Source organism: Hypanus sabinus, chromosome 3 (genome assembly GCF_030144855.1).
Source record: "Hypanus sabinus isolate sHypSab1 chromosome 3, sHypSab1.hap1, whole genome shotgun sequence".
Lineage (NCBI taxonomy): Eukaryota > Metazoa > Chordata > Chondrichthyes > Myliobatiformes > Dasyatidae > Hypanus > Hypanus sabinus.
The window spans coordinates 169,418,372-169,444,162 of record NC_082708.1 but is presented as its reverse complement, the minus strand read 5'-3'; the positions used below and the strand labels follow the sequence as shown (position 1 = coordinate 169,444,162).

The 25,791-nt window shown below is 40.1% G+C and overlaps 1 protein-coding gene across 4 annotated transcripts in view; it reads right to left on the bottom strand.

Moving 5' to 3' along the window:
• Positions 1-154: 154 nt before the first annotated feature.
• The window catches only part of LOC132391900 (E3 ubiquitin-protein ligase RMND5A), a 69,496-nt gene continuing 43,859 nt past the window's right edge, over positions 155-25,791 (bottom strand). The window contains exons 4-10 of one of the 4 annotated variants that reach the window (XM_059965646.1): positions 22,954-23,054; positions 22,344-22,510; positions 20,196-20,361; positions 18,446-18,517; positions 12,133-12,235; positions 11,050-11,204; positions 155-1,299 (exon numbers count right to left, since the gene is read on the bottom strand). In XM_059965646.1, the coding sequence (XP_059821629.1) occupies positions 1,236-1,299; positions 11,050-11,204; positions 12,133-12,235; positions 18,446-18,517; positions 20,196-20,361; positions 22,344-22,510; positions 22,954-23,054 (828 nt within the window). In that variant the 3' untranslated portion in view covers positions 155-1,235. The remainder of the gene's footprint in view (positions 1,300-11,049; positions 11,205-12,132; positions 12,236-18,445; positions 18,518-20,195; positions 20,362-22,343; positions 22,511-22,953; positions 23,055-25,791) is intronic. The other 3 variants (XM_059965644.1, XM_059965648.1, XM_059965645.1) reach the window with 3 other exon arrangements.

Genomic DNA, 25,791 nt, shown 5'->3' with positions numbered 1-25,791 from the left:
AACTTTGCTCATAAGCTAATTCCTAGTTAACATGAAATTTATCCAGGAAGACTGGACAAAAGTAGTTTTAATTAAAATTACACCAGTATTATTAAGTTGTGTTCCCTTACTAATATTAAAATTATGTAAATTCTATTATTGAGAAAATTGGTGATCTAAACTCAAAATGCTATTTTTGCATCTGAGATATTTGGCATTTAATGCATAATGACAATATACAACTTGAATAACAGCAGTGATCTGCAACAAGGATGATGGATCAGGAAAAAATGTTAAATTTCACAAGTATCAGAATTATACAAGCATTTCAGAACTCCTTTCCAAAGTGCATTCTTTAGTATTACTTTATATAATGAAGCAGAATCAATATACTTAACAGGACCTGTAGTAATTAAAATTAAATTTCACTCTTCATATAATACAACACAAATTAGACAACTCTTCAACTCAGTGACAAAATAAATAAACATTTGGTATACAATTTGTGTTTAATAAGATTTTTCAATTTTATAATTATGTATTGGACATGGTACCATACATGTAACTAAATTATCTACATGAAGCAAAAATCATACACGCCTATCCTTCATGCACAGATTCTTCCCCCATGCCAATACTTTACTAATCCACATTCTATGCAAATGCTGTTTAAATTTACAAAAAAACCTTAAATAAACCCTGGGAGCTTAATATATGCTCAGTCAACATTTGAGCTGAGCTTTACGTCAAATTTTGACCAAAAAAAGTGAAAATATATCAAAGCTACCTAGTCAAACCAACATAGAAAGGTATGCAAACGTTACCAGTAGTTATTGTCTACTCATAGTCAGTTTTTCTATATTTTTAAAGAATAAAGATCACATTGATAACTTTAAAAAAAATCAAATTTAACTCATAATGACAATAATATTATGAAGAGTCATATCAAATGCATTGCTCATTTGTGATTATATTCCTTTAAGTTAAAAAAATGCTCTGCTAGTATTCTCAATATAAAATAACTGCATGAAATGGTGACTGCTGGTGTATCCACTTGATCAAATATCAAGACCAAGTTCAAAAGCCCTATTGCAACTAATATATATCCAGTAGTTTTCCTTTTTTCTCCTTCTCAAAAACACACCGGCATGTAAACACCGCTCTACAATTTAGTAAGCATTAGTCCAACAGAACAATAAACTGCTGCAGTTTGCACTGCCCGAAATTCTGAAGCCACTTCTCAAATCACAGTATCTTTAAAAGAAAATCTGCTTAGCATCTGCTGGTGCTTGCTCCATCGGACAGTACGGGCATTTTAACCTACGAAGTAAACACATTGACAGTTCATTAGTAAAATCAGTTGAAGAAAATGTCAATCAAATTAACATGCAATAACCCAAAAAGCAAAAATTTGATCTCACAACCTCATTCATATTGTAACAAATTCACTCTGAAATGAAATATTGTTTATAGAGTAATATTTCATTTTCACACTAAACATTGAAAAATTTGGGGAACTGTGCACCATGGTTTATCATACGCATTGCCTTCCATCATATCTATGGCCGAAATTCAGTCAGGATCAAGGAATAGCAGTAAGCAATGCTCTCATCTATTGACTTAGTCAATGCTCTACAAAATTTTGATCTTGCTGCAAAAGACTGATTGCTTCAATGTTATTCCATATCCAGAATAATGCTGAAAAATAGGATGCAATTTTAGCACTTAGTCTCTAGTTTAATCCAATTACATGCTTAACAAAGCATAATACTCGATCATCAGAGCACAAAGCTGTCACTTAACATGAAATGAAACAAAGATTAAAGCAATCAAAGATCCTTTTCATTATTCATTTTGAGATCTGGAATCACTAGCAAAAGAAGTGTTATTGTCCATCCCTAATTGTTGTTAAATCAGAATCAAGTTTATTATCATCGGCACGTGACGATTTGTTAACTTAGCAGCAGCAGTTCAACGCAATTCATAATATAGAAGAGGGAAAAATAATAATAAATAAGTAAATCAATTACAGTATACGTATATTGAATAGATTAAAAAAACATGCAAAAAACAGAAATACTGTATATTAAAAAAGTGAGGTAGTGTCCAAGGGTTCAATGTCCATTTAGGAATCGTATGGCAGAGGGGTAGAAGTCGAGGACCCAATTGCAGGGGGAGGTACAGAGGCCCAGGTTCTCCAACTTCTCAATCAGGATTGTGGGAATGATGGTATTAAATGCTGAGCTAAAGTCAATTAACAGCAACCTGACATAGATGTTTGTGTTGTCCAGGTGGTCTAAAGCTGTGGGAAGAGGCATTGAGATTGCGTCTGCCATTGACCTATTATGGTGATAGCCAAACTGCAGTGGGTCCAGGTCCTTGCTGAACATTTCACAACTACAGATGTGAGTGCTACCGGGCGATAATCATTAAGGCAGCTCATATTATTCGTAAGCACTGGTATAATTGTTGCCTTTTTGAAGTGGGAACTTCTGCCTGTAGCAGCGAGAGGCTGAAATTGTCCTTGAATTATCCTGCTCGTTGGTTGGCACAGGTTTTCAGAGCGTTAACAGCTACTCCCATCAGGACATTCCATCTTGCGAGGGTTCATTCTCTTTAAAGACAGCATAACATCGGCCTCTGAGAGAAACCACAGGGCAGTGAGATGCATTCTTGAACCATTGTAGCTCTTCTGAAGGTCATCTCTCAGTGCTTCTGGGTAGAGTTACAGGATTTAGACCCAATGGCATTTTCATTCCAATGTCCACATAATGGTGGAGGAACTTGCAGGTCAGACAGCCTCTAGCATTTTGTGTGTTCCCCAAAATTTTCAGCATTTGCAAAATATTATGTCTTCCTTTTGATGTCCCTTGATTTTACAAGAACACAAGAAAACAAGACAAGTAGACCAGTCCACCATTCAGAATGATCATGGTTGATTTATAAGTTGAAGTCCTGACATGCTATTCATACTGATCATTTTATTATATCAGTGCATTGGGGTAGTACAAGGGAAAACAATAACGATGCAAAATAGAGTGTTATAGTTACAGAGAAAGTACATTGCAGGAAGATAATAAGGTGCAAGGCCATGATGAGATAGATTGTGAGGTCAAGAGTCCATGTTATCGTACTAGGGACCATTTAATAGCCTTATAACTGCGGGACAGAAGCTTCCTTGGAGCCTGTCAGTATGTGTTTTTAGTTTTTGTATCTTCTGCCTGAAGGGAGGGAGGAAGAGGGAGAATGTATGGGTTGGGTTATTAGATCTTTTTTTCTGTTGGCTGCTTTACCAAGACAGCAAGAAACTCACGGAGGGGAGGACAGTTTCCATGATGCGCTGAGCTGCGTCTGCCTTTGTGGAGTCTTCTTTTGTTCATTTTCTATCTCTCTCACTAACAACTCCCATGAAACAACAGATTGTTACAATACATCATGGTGGCCTGTCCTAAGCTCAGGCACAGACTTTTTGTCTCGTCTATTCCTTCCACATGCATACTTCAATTAGTTTTGTCACTTTCTCAGATCTGATGAAGGGTCTACGATCTAAAATATTACCTCATTTTCTTTTTGCATATATCTGCAGCTTGGTTTATCCTGGTTTATTTTAAGAGTTTTTAAAGAGTTTAAAGAGTTATTTTAAGAGTTAACTCAAATTTTTATGAAAAATAATTTATCAACATGTACGGTCTACAATTTTTCCTTAATTTCTTGCTTTTCCTTCTTGACCACGCAGTCTAACACAGTTGCCTATTACATCCCCTGCAACTTCTCTGCACCATCATTCTTCTTAGATGCCTGCTGGTTCCATTTTTGTCTATACAGTCACAGCCAGAGTAATACCTACAATGACTTTTCCTCCTATTACATGCTGCCACCTATCTGACATCAATTGAAAACACAATATATATTTTCACAAAACAACATGCCATCAGACCTCAATCCCTAGACTGTGTGGTTAGGCAACAGATACAAACTCCTTTAAGAGAGTACTGGGACAAACTCCATCCCAATACCTTGATCCCTTGTATAAAAGTGAACAGTCTCTATATGACCTTGGTACCATATATCTGAATATGAGCCAAATGGTTGACCATGCAATCACTAAACTAGCCCATTTCTATCTCTGTACCATCTAAGCCCTCATTCGTGCTTTTGTTACCTCTAGCCTTTAATCATCTGAGCAAAAGAATTTACATAGAAACATAGAAAGCCTACTGCACAATACAGGCCCTTCAGCCCACAAAGTTGTGTCGAACATGTCCCTACCTTAGAAATTACTAGGCTTACCTAGTAATAGAGGGCCACTAACCTTGGCCCTCTATTTTACAAAGCTCCATGTACCTATCTAAAAGTCTCTTAAAAGACTCTGCGGTATCTTCTACACACTCACCACTCTCTGAGTAAAAAACTTACCCCTGACACCTCTTCTGTACCTAATTCCCAGCACCTTAAACCTGTGTCCTCGTGGCAATCATTTCAGCCCTGGGAAAAAGTCTGGGAAAATGTTGTGTGGGACTATCCACACGATCAATGCCTCTCAACATATTATACACCTCTATCAGATCACCTCTCATCCTCCTTCGTTTCAAGGAGAAAAGGCCAAGTTCACTCAATCTATTCTCATAAGGCATGCTCCCCAATCCAGGCAACATCCTTGTAAATCTCCTCTGCACCCTTTCTATGGCTCCCACATCCTTACTGTAGTGAGGCGACCAGAACTGAGCACAGTACTCCAAGTGGGGTCTGACCAGGGTCCTATATAACTGCAACATTACCTCTCGGCTCCTAAATTCAATTCCATGATTTATGAAGATAAAGACCTAAACCGAACACAAAGTTCATTTCTTCTAGGCAGGAGTACCTTCTATGCATTTCTAAAACGATCTACAGCAGCAAAAAATTGGAGAGTTTCCACTAACCTTGGCTCATCAAAATTCTCCAACTCCACTCCAAGGCCAACATCTGCAGCAATGAAGCCCTAATTTCACTCAGTTGGCTCCAGAGCACATACAATACAAGCTGCATTGCTTGTATCCCCATCATCAGACTTTAGAAAATACACTATTTCAAGCTCCACAATATTACAAGATAGACCTGGAAACTATTCAAGGATACACATAGAACCTCTTAGAGGCAGAAAAGTTGTTTCCACCAGTAAATGAAACTAGAACCAGGGGACATAGTATCAAGCTTCAGAGGAGTAGATATTGGCTGAAGATGAGGAGGAACATCTATTTTCAGAATGTAATGAATATATGGAATTCTTTGCCCAGGGAAGCAATAGAGTCTACCTCATTAAGTATATTTAAAGTATATGTGTAGATTTTTGCATAATAGGGATATTAAGGGTTACGGGAAAAAGGAAGGTAAAGTTGATTAGTCCCAATCTAATTGAATGGTAAAGCAGGCTTGATGGATCAGATGGCCAAATCCTGCTCCTATTTCTTATAAGGTAAACCTCTCCAAATACTGCAACTTCAGATGCAGGGTCATCACCAGAAATATAGACTGCCAGTTCGCCTTCATGGATGCTGCTCAACTAGCTGAGTTCCTCCAGCAATTTGCTTTTTGCACAACATTCTAGCATCTGCAGTCTCTTGTCACCAGTATAATAACTATGATAACATATGGAAATCCTCAGACCATAAGCATACGAAACACAGCAGTAGAATTAGAGCATTTAGCCATCAAGTCTAATCTGCCACTCGATCATACCTAATTTATTATCCATCTCAACTCCATACTCCTGCTTTCTCTCACACCCTGACTAATCATGAACTAATCAACCACCGCTCTAAATATACCCAATGTCTTGGTCTCCACAGGCGTCTGAGGCAATGAAATCCATAGATCATTACCTTCTGGCTAAAGAAATTCCTTCTCATCTCTGGTCTAAATGGACATCCCTCTATTCTGAGGCTGTGCCCTCTCGTCCAAGACTCCCTCAGAATAGGAAACACCCCCTCCACATCCACTCTAAGCCTTTCAATATTCAATAGGTTTCAATGAGATCTGCCCCATCCCGCTCAGTCTTCTAAACTCAATAATCAATATATACACAACCTCGAGATTTGTCTTTTTGCAGGCAGCCAAAACAAACAATAGAACCCATTTTTTAAAAAACTCACAACAAAGACAGTCAAACACCAAATGTGCGAAAAAAGAACAAATTGCTCAAACAATAAAGGTAAACAAATAACATTAGTCACAAGAGTCCACAAAAATTAGCTCACATCCATGGAGCCTGATAGTGGTGAGACGAGTGAAGCCAGTCCAGAAGCCCAAAGGCTGCAGGCCACATCTGCAGAGTTAGTTCAGCAATAAAGCAAGTAAACCTCATGGAGTAGTGAGCTAAACACCAGTTCATCCCTCCCTCTCGGCCTTGATGCTTTTATCAAATCGGAAAATTATTACAAATAGTACACAAAATATGAACTGCAGGGTCCCTGAAAGTGAGTCCAGAACTGTAGAGCTCTTTCAGCACTAAGGTGAGTGAAGCCTGTCCGGGAGCCCAATGGCTGCAGGGCAACAACTGTTCCCAAATCTAGTATTGTGGGATCCCAGACTCCTGTGTCTCCCATTGACGGTAGTAGTCAGCAGAGAGGGAGACCGATCAAACATAGGCAGACAGCACTGAACACCTGTTCTTTTTCCACTTTCATCCTCGATGATTTTAATCATACCTGATGCTTTAATCGACACGAAGTACTACAGCTGACCACTGGTTGTCTTCTACCAACAGGCCTCGACACAGCGTGTACCCCCAGTGTCCGTACCTACATCCTCGAAAGTCTAGTTTACCAAATTCCCCAGTTTCAATTAGATTCCCCCCACCCATTCTTCTAAATTCCAGCAAAGGCTGGCTAGGAACCATCAAGAGCAACTCACACATTAACCCTTTCATTTCCAGAATTATTCTTGTAAACCTCCATTGGATCCCCTTTAATGCCAGCACATCTCTTCTTAGATAAGAGGCCCAAAACAGCTCACAATACTCCAAGGGCAGAATGACCAATCCCTTAAAAAGCATCAGTATTACATCTTTGTGTTTAACATTCTACTCCTCTCTTGCATTTGCTTTCTTTACCACCAATTCAACCTGCAATTTACCCTTTTAGAAATCCTGCGAGAGAACTCCCAAGTCCCTTTGCACTTCTGGGTTTTTTGAATTTTTTCCCCCATTTAGAAAATAGTCTATGCCTTTATTCCTCTACCAAAGTGCATGATCATACACTCTCCTATATTCCCATCTGCTACTTCTCTGCACATTCTCCCAATCTGTACAAGTCATTCTGTTTCCTTAACACTATCTGCCCCTCCACCTATCTTCGCATCATCTGCAAACTTGGCCACAAAGCCATAAATTCCGTCACCAAAATCATTGACATACAACTTGAAAAGAAATGGTCCCAATACCGAACCCTGCGGAAAAGCGTCTTGTATTTCTACACTCTGCCTCCTGCTCGTCAGCCAATCTTCTGTCCATGCTAATATTTTTCCTGAATACAAGAAAATCTGTGGATGCTGGAAATGCAAAGCAACACACATACAAAATGCTGGAAGAACTCAGCAGGTCAGGCAGCATCCATGGAAAAGAGTAAACAGTCAATATTTCAGGCTAAGACCCTTCTTCAGAACTCCTGAAAAAGGCCTGAAGTGTCAACTGTTTACTCTTCCATCAAAGCTGCCTGATCTGCTGAGTTGTTCTAACATTTTTTCTGTGTTGCTAGTATTTTTCCTGCAATATTGTGGGCTCTTATCTTGTTAAATAGCCTCATGTGTGGCACTTCGTTAAAGGCCTTCTGCAAATGCACATAAACAATATCCACTGACTTTCCTTCGTCTATCTGCCCGCTATTTCAAAGCATTCCAACAGATCTGTCATTCAAGATTTCCCCTTAAGGAAACCATGCTGACTTTGGCCTATTTTATTATGTGTCTTCAAGGACCCTGAAATCTCATACTTGAAGTGACTTTTGCATTTTTTCACTCTTCTGGACCCATTCAAGAATCAAGTGATTCTTGAAGATCATTAGAAATGCCTCCGCGATCTCTTGAACTACTTCTTTCAAAACCCTAGGGTGTAGTCCATCTGGTCCAGGGTGACATCTACGTTTGTATCTTCAGACCTTTCAGCTTCCCAAGCACCTTCTCCTTAATAATAGCAACTACACTCACTACTGCACCCTGACACTCTTGAATTTCTGGCATACTGCTAATGTCTTCCACAGCTATGCAAAATATTAAAGTTCTTCTACCATTTCTCTGTCCCACATTACTAACACTCCTGCCATTTTCCAGCAGTCCGAAGCAACACATATAATGCACTACTTTCTAAAGGACCCGCCCTCTCAATAGCTGAGTCTGAGATCCCATATTAGTGATAAAACTCACTAAGATGAGTTCTTAGAACTCACATCATTAATCCTGTAGACATGGGTAAGAAACAGAAAACCTACAGTACAATACAGGCCCTTCAGCCCACAAAGCTGTGCCGAACATGTCCTTACCTTAGAAATTACATAGGATTACCCATAGCCCTCTGTTTTGCTGAGCTCCATATATCTGTCCTGGAGTCTCTTAAAAGGCTCTATCTTATCCGCCTCCACCACCGATGCCAGCAGCCCATTCCACACACTCACCACTCTGCGTTAAAAAAAACTTACCCCTGACATCTCCTTTGTACCTACTTCCAAACACCTTAAAACTGTGCCCTCTCATGCAGACCATTTCAGCCCTGGGAAAAAGCCTCTGACTATCCACACGATCAATGCCTCTCATCTTATACACCTCTGTCAGGTCACCTCTCATCTTCCTTCGCTCCAAGGAGAAAAGGCCAAGTTCACTCAACCTATTCTCATAAGGCATGCTCCCCAATCCAGGCAACATCCTTGTAAATCTCCTCTGCACCCATTCTATGGTTTCCACATCCTTCCTATAGTGAGGTGACCAGAACTGAGCACAGTACTCCAGTGGGGTCTGACCAGGGTCCTATATAGCTGCAACATTACCTCTCGGCTCCTCAATCCCATGGTCGATAAAGGCCAATGCACCGTATGCTCTCTTAACCACAATATTAACATTCTTCTGGCACTCTTACACGTTTTTATATATTTAGCAATTCAGTGCAAAGTAGGCCCTTCAAGCCATGCCACCCCAGCAACCACTGACAAACCAATTAATCCTAACCTAAACAGTGACAATTTACAATGACCAGTTAACCTACCCAGTACATTTTTGGACTGTGGGAGGAAACCTGATGATCCGGAGAAAGCCCACCCATTTCATGTGGAGGCTACACAGAGACTCCTTATAGAACTGTGCCTGAAATGAACTCTGGAGCGCTGAGCTAAAATAGTGTGGCACTAACTAATAAGCTACTATGGTGTACATCTAACCTCAATAAAATTCTATCTAAAATGCTTCTTCCAGTATTGATAACTGCATTTAAGTTACAGTCATTCATGAAATCTGAGCTCAATGGTCTTCCTAAGGTCCTGGTTAAATTTCAAGTTTTTAAAAACTTACAAACTTTTCTTTCAAATCATTCTATGGCCTTATCGTCTCCAGCTCTACAACCTCCAAAATTTCTGCACTCCAACTCAAGACTCAAGATCATTCCCAAATTTAGTTACTCCATTGTTGGTGGAAGAACCTTTCGATGTTAAACTTTCCTTCCAAAATGTGTTGCTATCCATGTCCTTCTTTAAGAATACCCTTAAAATCAAGTTTGCAATCAATGCACTAATATCTTCAAGTGAGGTTCAGTATTTAAAAAAACATCTTTGAAAAGCTTTACCATTTTAAATGTTGTTACAGTAAAGCAAGTTATTGCTAGAACACAATATAAGTTTCCTCACAGAATTGCTATTCTTTCTGCTGTTCTTGAGATGACTATAAACAATTACCTGTTCAACGTCAGAACCAAAAAATAGTCAACTGATAAGATGGAGGAAGCCGCAACTAACATGCAAATATTCCAAAGTGGAGAAATATAAATTGCACATAAATGTTTAAAAAAATTAATAGGTATCAATAGCATGAATACAAATATTTCTCCAGTGTGGGATTCACATCTGATCTTAACTTTGCAGCTAGGCCATTTAGTAAAATCAGGATTTTCTATTTTCCAGAAAAATCAAACTTTCAACCAAATGTCTGAGAAGGCTTGATTACAGATTTTTTAAAAACTTGTGTTTAATATAGTTTTGTTCAATAAAATTATTAAACATTATAAATTAACCAAGATAAAGAGAGACAATCAAAATAAGGGGCTTTAAATGCTTCACTCCTTTACAGCAGAGATGCCTTGATACCAATTTGTTTTGGGTGTCCAGCGAATTGTCAGGATGGAGGTCCCAGGACTGGACTCCATTCCAGCAGACACAGGAGGAAAGCAATCAGCATAACCAGAGACACCACACACCCGGCCACTCCCTGTTTGACCCGCTGCCATCCAGCAAAAGGTTCAAGACATTAAAAGCCAGAACAAATAGACTAAGGAACAGCTCCTACCCCAGAGCTGTGGCTTCCATCACACCACTCCCACAGAACAATGACTGAAACTGTGAGCATACATATGCACACAGAAGGACTTAAATACTTGCACTAACGGACTTTGTGTATTACTGTGATATTCTGGTGCTACTGCAACTTATTTTCTGCTACTTATCTATTTAGTACTGTTTTTCTATTACTGTGCAAACACGAGGAAATCTGCAGATGCTGGAAATTCAAACAACACACACAAAATGCTGGTGAAACACAGCAGGACAGGCAGCATCTATAGTCATTTGTCCAGGTCAGGACGAAGGGTCTTGGCCCAAAACGTCGACAGTGCTTCTCCTATAGATGCTGCCTGGCCTGCTGTGTTCCACCAGCATTTTGTGTGTGTTGTTTCTATTACTGTCTTGTTTTTACCCACCGCTTTATTTAATTGTCTAAGAGGAAGCCAAACAGAGTTTCATTGTATCTGTGTATAATGACAATAAAGATCATTTATTCATTCATTCATTTTACTTTAAAGGTTAAACAAAACAGTTTAATGGGATTTCTACCAGCACTCACTTGCTTCCATTGATCATTTTGTTTAGAGCATCTCGGGAGATTATGTGGCCACATACAAGTTTCATTGGTGGATTGGATTCTGTAGTCTGTTGTCGAAGAATTGGGCAGGCAAATATTGAGTGATACCAACATTTTTTACCAAGGTCGACTTCAATCTATAATCAGAAACAGAAAAATCATTAACTAATATGACACTGCACAAAAGAAAAAATGTCAGAATAATTTAGAGTGTTTGGTAGGATAAAATGTAAAGCCACACATTGGGTAAACGTTCGAAGCAACCTTCATGCTAAGCTGAGTGAAGGGCACCTGAACTCTACTGGGGCACCGTTGTAGTGGCAACCTGTGGGGAAGGAAAACTTAACTGTGCAAGGGGTAAGGTATCACTTCCTCCCACAAGAACTCACTTGTCTCCTGAACTCAAGCTGAACCCTGCTGGGGCATGATTGCAGTGGCAACCTGAGAGTAAGAACCGCCCCGAGAAGTATAACTGGGGGCAAACTCAACCACTCCACAACTTAAGAGGGGCTTCACTACCAGATCATGTTGTAAGCAGCATTAGGGACAGGAAGAGAAACTAAGGAGCTCTGTAGTAGATACAAGGCACGTGAGCGCCAGGTTAGATAAAGTATTGAATTACTTAGATTCCCTCGAGTACCGAATAAAATGACAAGTGCACCCTCTTATTTCTCTTATCGATATTTCTGAAATAGCCCAGCAAGCAACTCCATTCTAGGGAAAAAAGGGAATGGAAAATAGATCCAGACTTCCAGTGACATACGCATCCCATGAATGGATAAATATAAGAAACAATAAAAGTAAACAAGAGAAGATCACCGGAGTAATTGGGAGCATGGAGGGGCGGAGGGGATGTGAGGAGTGTGCATGATCAAAGAAAATGTTAAGATAATATTTGAAAACAGGATTAAAAGGGGTCACATTATCAGGAAACTCTCGTTTCTGGATATCATTTTGGCATTTGACACTAAAGTTAAAGACTTATGATGAAATGATTATTTGTTAAAAGCCTGTGTATACCATGGGTTTACACACAAAGTAAAAACAAATATTAGGTGTACTTACTGGCAACTCATCTTTCTGGTTCCATACTCCAGTACACTGTCTCTGCTCAATGACTGCCTTAATGTTTATGAGAGCTGGCAAAGCAATACACCCTGCTGAAAAACTAAATAAATGATTTTTAAAAGATAAGGATACAATTTAATATAAACATTTAAAATGTACAGTTTACCTTGTTCATTACCGCTGAAAAAAGCGCATATCATTGATAAATTCAATAGTGAATTCAGAAGCAACTTCTTTATATGAGAGTAGATAAAATATAATAATACTTCTCAGGACAAATTAGTTGTGAGAGAATCTGAATTAATGACACAACCCTCAAGAAAAAAAGAAGTATTTGGGGTCCAGGTTCTGAAAGTAGGTAGAAAAAGTTTGCATTTCAAACATTACAAGCTTTACTAATCATAAGACATGGAACAACAAATATTGAAAATACATTTAAAACAAGTTTTATATGGATGTTACTGAAAATTTCACACTATGAACTAATTCATTTTTTGAGTATTAACATCAATCTGCATTTAGTGGATAATCCAGTCAGACTCAATCTAGGAGTCAAAAAGCCAAAAACTGCAGGTGCTGGAAATCTGAAATGAAAACAGAAAATGGTGGAAATACTCGATAGATCAGGTAGCATACATGGAGAAACAAACAGTATTTTTCAGCGGGCTGCAATAGGCGGTGCAAGGTTTAAAAAGAGCTGGGTTGCTTTTTATCTCTTTCTTGGCAGGCTGCAAACAATACAAGGCCAATTTAAAAACAAGGAAGTGTAAGCAAAGCAGCCATTGTTGGTGTGGGGCAGTATTAGAGTATACGGCTTTGGCTCAAAAGTCTTAGGCAAGAACAGTCTTGGAAAAGCACACGTGGAGGTTCTATGTATGTTCCCACTAAGTTTTTTTTTCTGTTATTAGATACCAAGTTAGTGGAGAATGGGTTGGTGATAATGGTATGCTCTTTGTGTGGTGTGTCGGAACTCCAGGAGACAACCAATCTCCCTGAAATCCACATGGGCACAAAGTGCATCGAACTACACTTCAATGACCTTCACCTCATAAGGGAAAATAGGGAGGTGATAGATACATAGAGGTAGTCACCCCTATGTTGCAGGAGGCAGGTACCTGGATGTCTGTCAGAAAAGGGAAAGGAAATTGGCAGCCAGTGCAGAGTACCCCTGTGGCCATTCCCCTCAATAGCAAGTATAACACTTCAGATATCAAACCATAACACACAGCAGCAGGATTAGGCCATTCAACCTATTAAGTCTGTTCCGCCATTCCATCATGGCTAACCTGGATCCCACTCAATCCCATATACCTGGCTTCTCGCCAAATCGTTTGATGCCCTGTCTGATCAGGAAACGATCAACTTCCACCTTAAATATACCCACAGACTTGGCTTCCACTGCAGTCTGTGGCAGAGCATTCCATAGATTCACTACTCTGGGTAAAAAAAATTCCTGTTACTTCTGTTCTCAAACGTCACCCCTCAATTTTGAGGCTGTGCCTTCAGGTTCCATAGGAAACATCCTCTCCACATCCACCATGTCTAGTCCTATCAATATTCGGGGTAGGTTTCAATAAGATCCCCTTGCATTCTTCTAAATTCCAGTGAGTAAAGCCCCCAAAGCATTATCTCCTTGCTTTTATAATCCCCTTGAATTCAATGCCAACATTGCATTTATCTACTTTACTGCATTCTCAACCTGTAAATTAATCTTCTGGGAGTCTTACACGAGGACTCACAAGTCTCTCTGCACCTCTGTTTGTATCTTCTCCCCATTTAGAGATAATAGTCCACACTATTGTTCCTTTTACCAAAATGCATTATCATACATTTCCCAACACTCTATTCCATCTGCCACTTTTTCGCCCTTTCTTCCAATTTGTCTAAAACCTGCTGCAATTGGATTGCTTCATCAGCATCACCTATCTTTGTATCATCCACAAACTTAGCCACAAAGCCATCAATTCCATTATACAAATCATTGACAAACAACGTGAAAATTAGTAATCCCAATACTGACCTCTAGTCACTTGCAGTCAAACAGAAAGGCCCCTTTTATTCCCACTCACTGCCTCCTGCCCGTCAGCCATTCCTCTAACCATGCCAGTATTTTTCCTGTAATGCCATAGGATTTTATCTTATTAAGCAGCCTCATGTGTGGCATCTCATCAAATGCCTTCTGAAAATCCAAGTAAATGACATCCACTGCCTTTCCTTTGTCTACCCTGCTTGTTACTTCCTTGAAGAACTCTTAACAGACTTGACAGGCAAGATTTCCCTTTACAGAAACCATGCTGACTTTGCCTTAATTTTTCATTAGTCTCCAAGTACCTCAAAACCTCATCCTTAATAATAGACTCCAACACTTTCCCAACCACTGAGGTTAGGCTAGCTGCCTTATAATTTCCTTTCTTTTGCCTTCCTCCCTACTTAAAGAGTGAAGTGACATTTGCAATCTTCCAGTCTTCCAAGACCATACCAGAATCAAGACATTCTTGAAAGATCATGATCAATGCATCCATTATCTATTCTGCAATGTCTCTCAGATCTCTGGAATGTTGTTCATCTGGTTCAGGAGACTTATCCGCTTAAGACCATAAAGTTTGCCTAGCATTTTTTTCTCTGTAATAGCAATGGCACTGACTCCTGCTCCCTGACACACACGGACCTCTCTCACACTGCTAGTGTCTTCCACAGTGAAGACTGATGCAAAGTACCCATTAAGTTCATCTGCCATTTCTTTGTCCCCATTACTGCCTCACCAGCATCAGCTTCCAGGGGTCCAACATCAACCCGCACTCCCCTTTTACTCTTCATATAACTGAAAAACTTTTAGTATTCTGCTTTATGCGATTGGCTAGTTTGTCCTCATATTTCATCTTTTCCCTTCTTATAGCCTTTTGTTGGATTTTAAAAGTTTCCCAGCTTCCAACTTACTTTTGCTACCTTATGCGCCTTTTACTTGGCTTTTATGCAGTCTTTAATTTCCATTGTCAACCATGACTGCCTACTGTTGATATTGTTGGTTTCAGGTGGGGGGTGGGGAGAAGACACCTACCAGAAGGAATCTGCAGCAACTGGGCATCCAGCACTGCATCTGGCTCTGTGGTTCACAGGGGAAGGAGTGCAGTAATGATAGGGGATTCCATAATTAAAGGAAGAACCATCTCTGCTGGGCTTTCCTAGTGATGAGCATAATGTGCTTGTTCACTTCAATGGTAGTCTCCAGAAATTAGAATGACTCAACCAGACAGCCCGAACATTAATTTCCAGGGAGGAGGGGGACAGGTAAGGGGTTGGCGGCAGCAGTCAATCCTCATTTCCACTGTCTTGATAACATTAATTACACATATACATGTAATGCCCCGGATCATATTTTTTACTGTTATGCTATATGTATTTTATTTTGTGCTGTTCTATGCAAACTGCTAGTTTTCAGCTTATGTTTGGGTTATTGTTGAAGATAAGAGATGAGGAGACACGTCTGCCATCCAATTAGGATGGTCAAAGTGAAGGGGAGATTTCTCTGCTAAGAGACACCAAAGTTGGGCTTGGGTGTTTTTTTTTTGGTTCGGGAGAGATGAAGGGAGAAGATGCTGAAGAGAAGAGGTTGTAGGATTCAACCCAGAGCGGGACCGTGATTCGAAGAATCCCAGGGTGAGATCAATAAAGGATCAGTGATTTGGGGAAACCGTGAGCTCCAACTTGTGCACATTAGGTTGTTTCATTAAACTGGGCCCTTTTCTTTTTTTCATTCTTTTCTTTCCTAACCCTTTAGTCAAATTAAAAATTATAAAGTTAAATCTTTTAATTGTATGCAGTGTACTGTCTGATAGTTCATGGCACTCATTTGTAACAGGGTAATGAATTGCACAGCATCCACACAAACAGGGTTTTGGGGTGGGTTTGCCCTGCAACCACTGTTTGGTGGGGCCAAAGATTGTCTTCCCTAGACTTATGCAACCAAGGAAACCTAAGTGTTTCATATACATTAATATATACACACATACATACATATACACATATAGACACACGTGCACGCACACACACAAACACACACTTCTGAGACTGACACTAGGAACCATCTAGGTCTCTGGGGTTCAGTTCCCGGTGGTGGTGGCCTGGTAGGGGTCTTGGGCCGGACCCCTCGTGCTTACACTACATCTGCCCACAGAAACCTTCAGATGAGAATGACAAGAACAAGAAAAGTTAAGCTGGCTCAGAGGTTGCTCAAATTAACTAGGTCTGTGCCGATGGCTGGGGAATTAGAAGTATCTGCTGAGAAACTGACTACCACAACAAACCATAAGGGTATGAGACAGGACAACATGGAATTAACGGAATGCTACTTTAACAGCAACCCAAGTGAAAGAGGATACATCAAGCACATGTAGGGACACTGGCAACAATGAAGACCATCATCCACATGCACAGAAAAATAACTGGTTACCCAACAATCAAACGTTGTCAAGTCAAGTTGCTTTTTATTGTCATTACGACCATAAACTGCTGGTACAATACACAGTAAAAATGAAACAACATTCCTCCAGGATCATGGTGCTACATGAAACAACACAAAACTACACAAGACTACGTGCGACAATTCAAAGCTACACTAGACTACGTAAAACAATACAAAACTACACTAGACTACAGACCTACACAGGACTACATAAAGTGCAGAAACCAGTGCACAATAGTTGATAAACAAGACATAGGCACAACTGAGGGCAAATTTCAATATAATAATCAATGATGTAGCTGTCAGTCTGGACTCTGGATATCGAGGAATCTGAAGGCTTGGGGGAAGAAATTGTTGCATAGTTTGGTCGTGAGAGCCTGAATGCTTCGGTACCTTTTGCCAGATGGTAGGAGGGAGAAGAATTTGTATGAGGGGTACGTGGGTTCCTTCACAATGCTGTTAGCTTTGCGGGTGCAGCGTGTGGTGTAAATGTCTGTAATGGCAGGAACAGAGACCCCAATCATCTTCTCAGCTGACTTCACTATCCGCTGCAGGGTCTTGCGATCTGAGACGGTGCAATTCCCGAACCAGGCAGTGATGCAGCTGCTCAGGATGCTCTCGATACATCCTCTGTAGAATGTGGTGAGGATGGGGGGTGGGAGATGGACTTTTCTCAGCCTTCACAGAAAGCAGAGATGCTGCTGGGCTTTCTTGGCTATGGAGTTGGTGTTGAGGGACCAGGTGAGATTCTCCACCAGGTGAACACCAAGCAATTTGGTGCTCTTAACGATCTCCGCGGAGGAGCCGTTGATGTTCAGCGGAGAGTGGTCCCTCCATGCTCTCCTGAAGTCAACAATCGTCTCTCTTGTTCACATTCAGAGACAAGTTGTTGGCTCTGCACCAGTCCGTTAGCCACTGCACCTCCTCTCTGTATGCTGACTCATCGTTCTTACTGATGAGACCCACTACGGTCGTGTCATCGGCAAACTTGATGTGATTCGAGCTGTGTATTGCTGCACAGTCATGGGTCAGCAAAGTGAACAGCAGTGGACTGAGCACACAGCCTTGGGGGGGGGGGGGGGGCCCAGTGTGATGGTGTTAGAGATGCTGTTCCCAATCTGGACTGACTGAGGTCTCCCAGTCAGGAAGTCTAGGATCCAGTTGCAGAGGGAGGTGTTCAGGCCCAGCAGTTTCAGCTTTCCAATCAGGCGCCGAGGAATGACTGTGTTGAATGATGAAATGAAGTCTATGAACAGCATTTGAACGTATGTGTCTTTATTGTCCTGGTGGGTGAGGGCCAGGTGGAGGGTGGTGGCGATGGCGTCGTCTGTTGAGTGGTTGGGATGATACATGAACTGCAGGGGGTCCAGTGAAGGGGGTAGCGGGGTCTTGATGTGCCTCATGATGAGCCTCTTGAAACACTTCATGACAATGGATGTGAATGCAACGGGACAGTAGTCTTGAGGCAGGACACTGAAGACTTCTTCGGCACAGGGACGATGGTGGCGGCCTTGAAGCATGTAAGAGGATTGCTATCATATCTTGAATTGGAAGACATACAATTATAATGCACCACATCAACATCACTGTAGAACCGAGCCGATCAGAAAAAATGATTTCAAACCCACCTCCACAACTCACATATGGTGCAAAGATAATAGCACCATCTAGCACATGGGAAATGCAAGTTCAAACCTCATATCAGGACATATCGATGCTGCCTGCTGCAATCAGAGAGACAATCATAGCTAAACTGGTGACCTTCAATCAAAGAACCAGGCTCCCCAGACATAGTGATAAAATTGCATCAAACAGCATGCTCGAAGCAGCCAATGAAGCACTACTCACAATTGTAATCTCCAACATAACTGTGACCGATGATCTGATATATGCGTCAGCAGCAGTCCTAGAAATGCTGGGCTACAAAATTAAAAACAGTGGAGAGTATTATTATAACCTCTGGAGATTGGAAGCTAAGATGAAAACCTCAAGGACAGAGGTCAGCAGACTAACTGAGCTGCAGAAAAATGGGAAGACCAAAGACTCATCTCAGCTACTGAGGAAGTACAGAGCCGGAGCCTTGGAAACTGCCAAGCAATGGCTAACACCTCTAGCTACAAAACAACAGAGGTACACTAAGGACACAGAGGCCAGGCGAATAAATGTACTCTTCTCCAAAGAACCAAGAAAAGTACTCACATAGTTCCAGAGTAACAACATGTCAGTACCTGAACCAGCCAAAACAGCAAATGAGGAGTACTGGAAGAGAATTATGGGGGAAAAAAAAGCATCACATAACACCATTGTCCAATGGCTGAAAGAGCTATCAGCCTCTGCAATCACCCGGAGGAAAAACCAGTCACGATCATAGCAGTAGACGTCCAGCATTGGGTAGCAAGTATAAAGAATAGACATGATCCAAGCCTATTGGCTGAAGAAACTAACAGCATTACATAGACGGCTGGCAGTTCAAATGAGCCAGCTACTTGAAGCAGGCTCACACCCTGAATGGCTAACACAAATAAGGACAATATTCATAATGAAGGATCCTCACAAAGGAGCAACACCATCAAACTACTGGCCTGTAACCTGCCTGTCAATAACATGGAAGCTCCTATCAGGCATCATAGTCACCAAACTGAAACAGCATGTGTATAAATTCCTGAGCCCTGCTCAGAGGGGGATTGGTAATGGAACCAGAGGCTCCAAGCACCAACTACTGGAGTCCATGTGAAACTCCAAGACCAGACAAACCAACCTGAGCACAGACTGGATCAACAATCAGAAAGCACAAGACTTCATGCCCCACACATGTATGCCTGTCTCGGTACAAGGTCTGCAAGAAGCCAAGGACCTTCATCAAGAATTCAATGGGCCATTTGGAGGACAATGTTCAAAGTTAACTCAAAGCCAATAGCACGAGTGACCATCAGATGCGGAATATACCAGGGTGATGCTCTATCCCCACTGCTGTTCTGCATAGGCTTGAATTTCAAAGAGTGGATATGGGTATAGGTTCAAGAGTAGAGTGACCATCAGCCACCTCCTGCACATGGATGACATCAAGATGTATGCCAGAAATGAGAGAGACATTGACTCACTAATCCACCTGACAAGGGTGTTCAGCAGAGACATTGGGATGTCATTTGCATGGGAAAAGTGCAACCGGATGGTAGTGAAAAGAGGCAAACTCATCAAAACTGAAGGAGTCAAGTTACCTGAAGGCCACATAGGACAGCTACAAATACCTGGGGATCCTGCAGGTGCATGGAAGCCACAATGAGGACACAAGGAAGGTTGCAACATCCAAGTACCTTCAAAGATTGAGACAGGTCCTAAAAAGCCAACTGAATGTGAGGAACAACATCAGAGCAATCAACATATTCGCCCTAGCAGTCACAAGATACCCAGCCGCAAGTGTATTGGTCAAGGAATGAACTGGATGCTGCTGACATCAAGACCTGGAAACTACTAATACATGGAGGATTCCATCTAAAGTTCAACATATATAAACATATACATGTATAAATGGATAAAGGAGATTCTAAATTAGGTTGTCTTTTTAGGAATAATCAGTTTTTACAATGTTCATTCATACCTGACACTCAGAGGCGATTCTACTGAAAGACCAAGTAGAGAACAGGCATCCCTGGTGAAGATATCACAGATATCAGCCCACTGGTTAGAATCTAAGAGGTGCACATAGGGAGAGTTTGCTATTCCCTGCCTCAAGTAGACAAGGCTTCCCATTAACACTTGGATATCTGTTAAAAAAAAAGAAAAATATCAAAATATATTTCTTAAATAAAAGGGCATAGATCAAAATCAAGAATACTTTTTCAACGTTGATTCTAATTAAACTTGAAATTAAATCATCTGATTGCAATTTTGTGAAGACTCTTTCCTCATTTCTTCTCACTACTCAAATCATTTTGATTGAGGTATACACCATGACTTGAATGTACATTGGCAATTAACTATATCCTCAGATTTCTAACATTAACAAAAAAAAAATCAGGTGTCAGCTTTACTTTTGATTTTTTTAAAGATGCATTATACTCAATTGCAGTTCAATTCTAAATTCTTGCTAAATTAATAGATTTTGTCAAGAACAGTGAAACACCATTGTTTCCCTTGTTTTAAGATGGGGAAGAGAAAATTAACTAAATTTCCTACTGCTTAGAAAAAATTGCATTATGTGAAATAAAAACAGAAAATGCTGTAAGCATTGAGTAAGGGGGAGAGGGAGTGAAAGAGATGCTGTATGAAGACAAATACAAAATTGGAACTGAAAAGGTGAGAAAACACATTGATTAAGTGGAATTATGAGGGAGGGGATGGAGAAAAAGTCACGGCAGCCACTGCACAGCACTTGAGAGGATACAACAGCAAACAACTTGTGATAGAAAGTCAGAGCAATGACAGTGAACAAAGAGGGTAAAGCTTGGTAAGATTATCTGAAATTGGTGAATTGAATATTAAGTCTATTGAAATATGCACCAGCAGAATATGAAGTTCTGCTCCTTGACTTTCTATCGAGCATTGTAGTATATTGAATGTAAGAGGCATTGGAGTGGGAGTAGGATGAAGGTTTAAAATAACAGATCAAGTTCAGGATCACCCTTGTAGACTGAACATAAAGTGACTGGCACAACAATCAATAATCTGTGTTTGGCTTCACCAATGTAGATGAGTCTGAATTGAGTCCTGAATGCGACACACAAATCTGAAAGAGATCCTGCCTGCTCTGCCTGGTAAGACTGCTTGGATTGCTGGATTACCACCGGATCAGTGTATATATCTCTCTTTTTCTCTCTCTTTCTAGATATGCTTTATTCTTTCAATATGTCTTTGTCTCTAAACGTCCACTTTTATAAAGCAATTGTTCATTTGTTAACTTTGGTGTGCATCCTGTCACAAATATCCCGTTTCCTCAAAACCTCCTCTTCTACAACTTAAAACACATCAATTTTGCAGTTTTGAAGGACTCTTGAGACCCAAAATGTCAAGACTGCTTCTCCTCTGCTGATAATAGTTAACTTGCTGGCTGCTTCCAGCATTTTGCTTTTCTTTCAGGTTTCCACATCAGCAGTTTTTTTTTTTACACATTTAAACGTTTCTATCTCAACTATAATAATTCAATAGTTCCGACGTTCTTTTGTCAATCTTAAATCTTCTAGACTTCAAGCTTCAAATTAATTAAGACTATGTTACTTTTATTTTAAGAGACACTAAGCCTATCTCCAAATCCTGATTTATTTACCTTGGCTCCGGTTCAGGCAATTGGTTGGTTTTTTAAATTATTCCCATTTTGTTCAAACACCTCCATTTTCTAGCTCCTCCCCATTTCCAATCTTCCAGCCCACAAGTACCAACTTTTAATGCCTTGTTTCTTTGGCATCTGTGTTCTAATTCTGGCAATCACACCTTCTATGCCATGGTTCACTAGAATTCCCACCATACACTTTGACTCACTACCTCCCACCACCCCCCTTAAAACCATTTCTAAGTGTCTGGTATCTCTGCAAATGTACACTTAAATCATTCCTCAATGTAAATGATTATCTGTGAATACCTCAATAAAGTAATTTGGTTATAACATGTTTTAAATAAATGCAAGCTATTGTTTCCAAATATTGTTACTTCGGGCAATTCGAGGCATGAAGAAAGAGTAAAAAACTGTATTCTCAATGCCAAACAGTAAAACAGGATTCCCGCAATAATATTTTCAGTCTAACTTGCTTACCTTTCTGGTGATTTAAAGCAAATGGCTGAAAGTTCTTTGCATATTGAAGTGCTTCTCTCTGATTTTCTGTACCGCCCATTAACAGACTTATAAAAAATAGTCTGTGCAGTTTGAACTCTAGAGAACTATTCTGTGCCATCAACATCTCACGGTTTGAAACTGCCCATCTTTAAAGCAAAATAAATTTATTATGTTCATTAAAAATCCTGTAGATAACCATAAAATTTTAGTATTGTGATAAATAAATGATAAGCTAACAAGTTGTTTTTAATTCAATAGTTTAAGAAAGATGTCCATTCTAATTCTAAAAAGAATCACATAAAACAAAATCAGAAGAGCTTTCCAGAAAAAAAACACTAAAAAGATCTCAAATATCCTCCAATTTGATTAAATTTGTATTTCCATTTTGAAGAACACATTCAGCTTTTATAATCTCTCAATTTGCTGTGTTTGACTCAGTTACCAAAGACACTTGACAATTTGAAATCATGGTCACAATCAAAACCTTACTGCATTCTAGGAATGCAGCCCTCCACTAAAAGGAGACAGCCAATTCTAAAGACTTGCTTGTGTTCACCATTTAATAATTATGAAATAAAATGAAGCTTACTCTAGTGCAGGCCTTAGATCTCTTATTCTGAGTGCCTCCAGAATTCGATTTAATTCCACAAAAGGTTCCTTTTGGTTTCCTTCTATACACAAGCCAGCTTCCTAATGGGCAAATAAACAATGTTACTTAGGAGGTAGAATGACTACCCTGCCACCACTGAGGTCTTGTCACTAAGACAGAAAGCTGTTTACTGTACTGCTTACCTATGTTGCACACATCATACATTTTGAATATTTCATTCATCTACTTATGGTAATACTTCATTCTATGTGCTGTGTGTGATATATGCTTTGTGGGCATACTGTGGTCCAGAGAAATAATGTTTCATTTGATGCTATACATGCACAGTCAGATGACAATAAAGTTGAACTTGAACTTGCCAAAAAGTTCTGCACAAATTGCTTGATCAATAGTATTGAAAGCAATGAAATTGATGCTAAGTGAACAAAATCAACAAATAAAATCAAGCAATGAATTTGTTATAAAAAGATTTAAGAACACTAGAAATTCAACAAATGCTGGAAATCCAGAGTGGCACACACAGAATCAAGGAGGAACTCAGCAAGTCAGACAGTGCTAATAGAGAGGAATAAAGAGTCAACATATCAGGCGGAGAACCTCCATCCCGATCTTAAAAAAAAGATCAATTTATCCTACATTTACCAACTACTTAGTAAGAAGATACAAGTAGAAACATAAAAACATAGAAACCCTACAGCACAATACAGGCCCTTCGACCCACAAGGTTCTGCCGCACATGTCCCTACCCTAGAAATTACTAGGCTTACCTATAGTCCTCTATTTTTCTAAGCTCCATGTACCTATCCAAAAGTCTCTTAAAAGACCCTATCATATCCACCTCCACCACCTTTGCCAGCAGCCCATTCCACACACTCACCACTCTCTGAGTAAAAAATCTTATCCCTGACATTTCCTCTGTATCTACTCCCCAGCACCTTAAACCAATGTCCTCTTGTGGCAACCATTTCAGCCTGGGGAAAAGCCTCTGACTATCCACATGATCAACGCCTCTCGACATCTCATACAACTCTATCAGGTCACCTCTCATCCTCTGTCGCTCCAAGGAGAAAAGGCTGAGTTCACTCAACCTATTCTCATTAAGCATGCTCCCCAATCCAGGCAACATCCTTGTAAATCTCCTCTGCACTCTTTCTGTGGCTTCCACATCCTTCCTGTAGTGAGGCATATAAAACTGAGCACAGTACTCCAAGTGGAGTCTGACCAGGGTCCTATATAGTTGCAACATTACCTCTTGGCTCTTGAATTCAATTCCGCAATTAATGAAGGCCAATACACTGTACGCCTTCTTAACCACTGAGTCAACCTGTGCAGCTGCTTTGAGCATCCTATGGACTCAGACCCCAAGATCCTTCTGATCCTCCACACTGCCAAGAGTCTTACCATTAATACTATATTCTGCCATTATATTTGACCTAACAAGATTAACCACTTCAGACTTAACTAGGTTGAACTCCATCTGCCACTTCTCAGCCCAGCTTTGCAGCCTATCAATGTCCCGCTGTAACCTCTGACAGCCCTCCACACTATCCACAACACCTCCAATCTTAGTGTCATCAGCAAACTTACGAACCCATCTCTGAACTTCCTCATCCAGGTCATTTATAAAAATCACAAAGACCAAGGGTCCCAGAACAGATCCCTGAGGCACACCACTGGTGACTGACCTCCATCAGAGTATGACCCATCTACAACCACTCTTTGCCTTCTGTGAACAAGCCAGTTCTGGATCCACAAAACGATGTCCCCTTGAATCCCATGCCTCCTTACTTTCTCAATAAGCTTTGCATGGGGTACCTTATCAAATGCCTTGCTGAAATCTATATACGCTACATCTACTGCTCTTCCTTCATCAATATGTTTAGTCACATCCTCAAAAAATTCAATCAGGCTCGCAAGGCATGACCTGCCCTTGACAAAGTCATGCTGACTATTCCTAATCATATTATACCTCTCCAAATGTTCATAAATCCTGCTTCTCAGGATCTTCTCCATCAACTTTCTAACCACTGAAGTAAGACTCACTGGTCTATAATTTCCTGGTCTATCTCTACTCCCTTTCTTGAATAAAGGAACAACATTTGCAACCTTCCAATCCTCTGGAACCTCTCCTGTCCCTATTGATGATACAAAGCTCACCAGAGACTCAGCGATCTGTTCCCTCACCTCCCACTGTAGCCTGGGGTACATCTCATCTGGACCCAGCGACTTATCCAACTTAAAAGTAAAAGTGTTAACGATAAGTGAAAGCAACAAAATCTATTGATGCTCATTATTTTAGCATCCTAAAGTATCCTTCACAGCATCTAATTTTATTTGAACAGCTTAGCAACCTTTGTACCTTGAACTCCACACTATTATAAAAATGAATGTGCAAAAAATAAATATATAAACAATTATTAGTTAGTTTTCAGATTCTACTGCCCTATTGTACTCTGGAACAATATCTTGAAAGACAGGACTTGCATTGCTATTTTCTTAAAGACCACAAAGGTTGAGCTTTCATAATTACTTTTCATTACCACATGCTAATTCCAATACCTTCAATAGTACTGTACTTTCAAAACTGTGATTTTTTTATTCTGGCTTGATAATCAATACTGAACATAGTACTCTATTCTGAGCAGTGCACAAGATATGAACTGCATTATGAACCCAATCTTCAACATCCCATGCCAGGAACGAAAATATAGATGAAGACCATTTGGGCTATTTTAGATTTTAAAGCCAAGGTTGTCTTTCATCTCTTAGATGTATTCAAGAAAACCTGTTGGAATTTTAAGCAGCAGAATAAATATT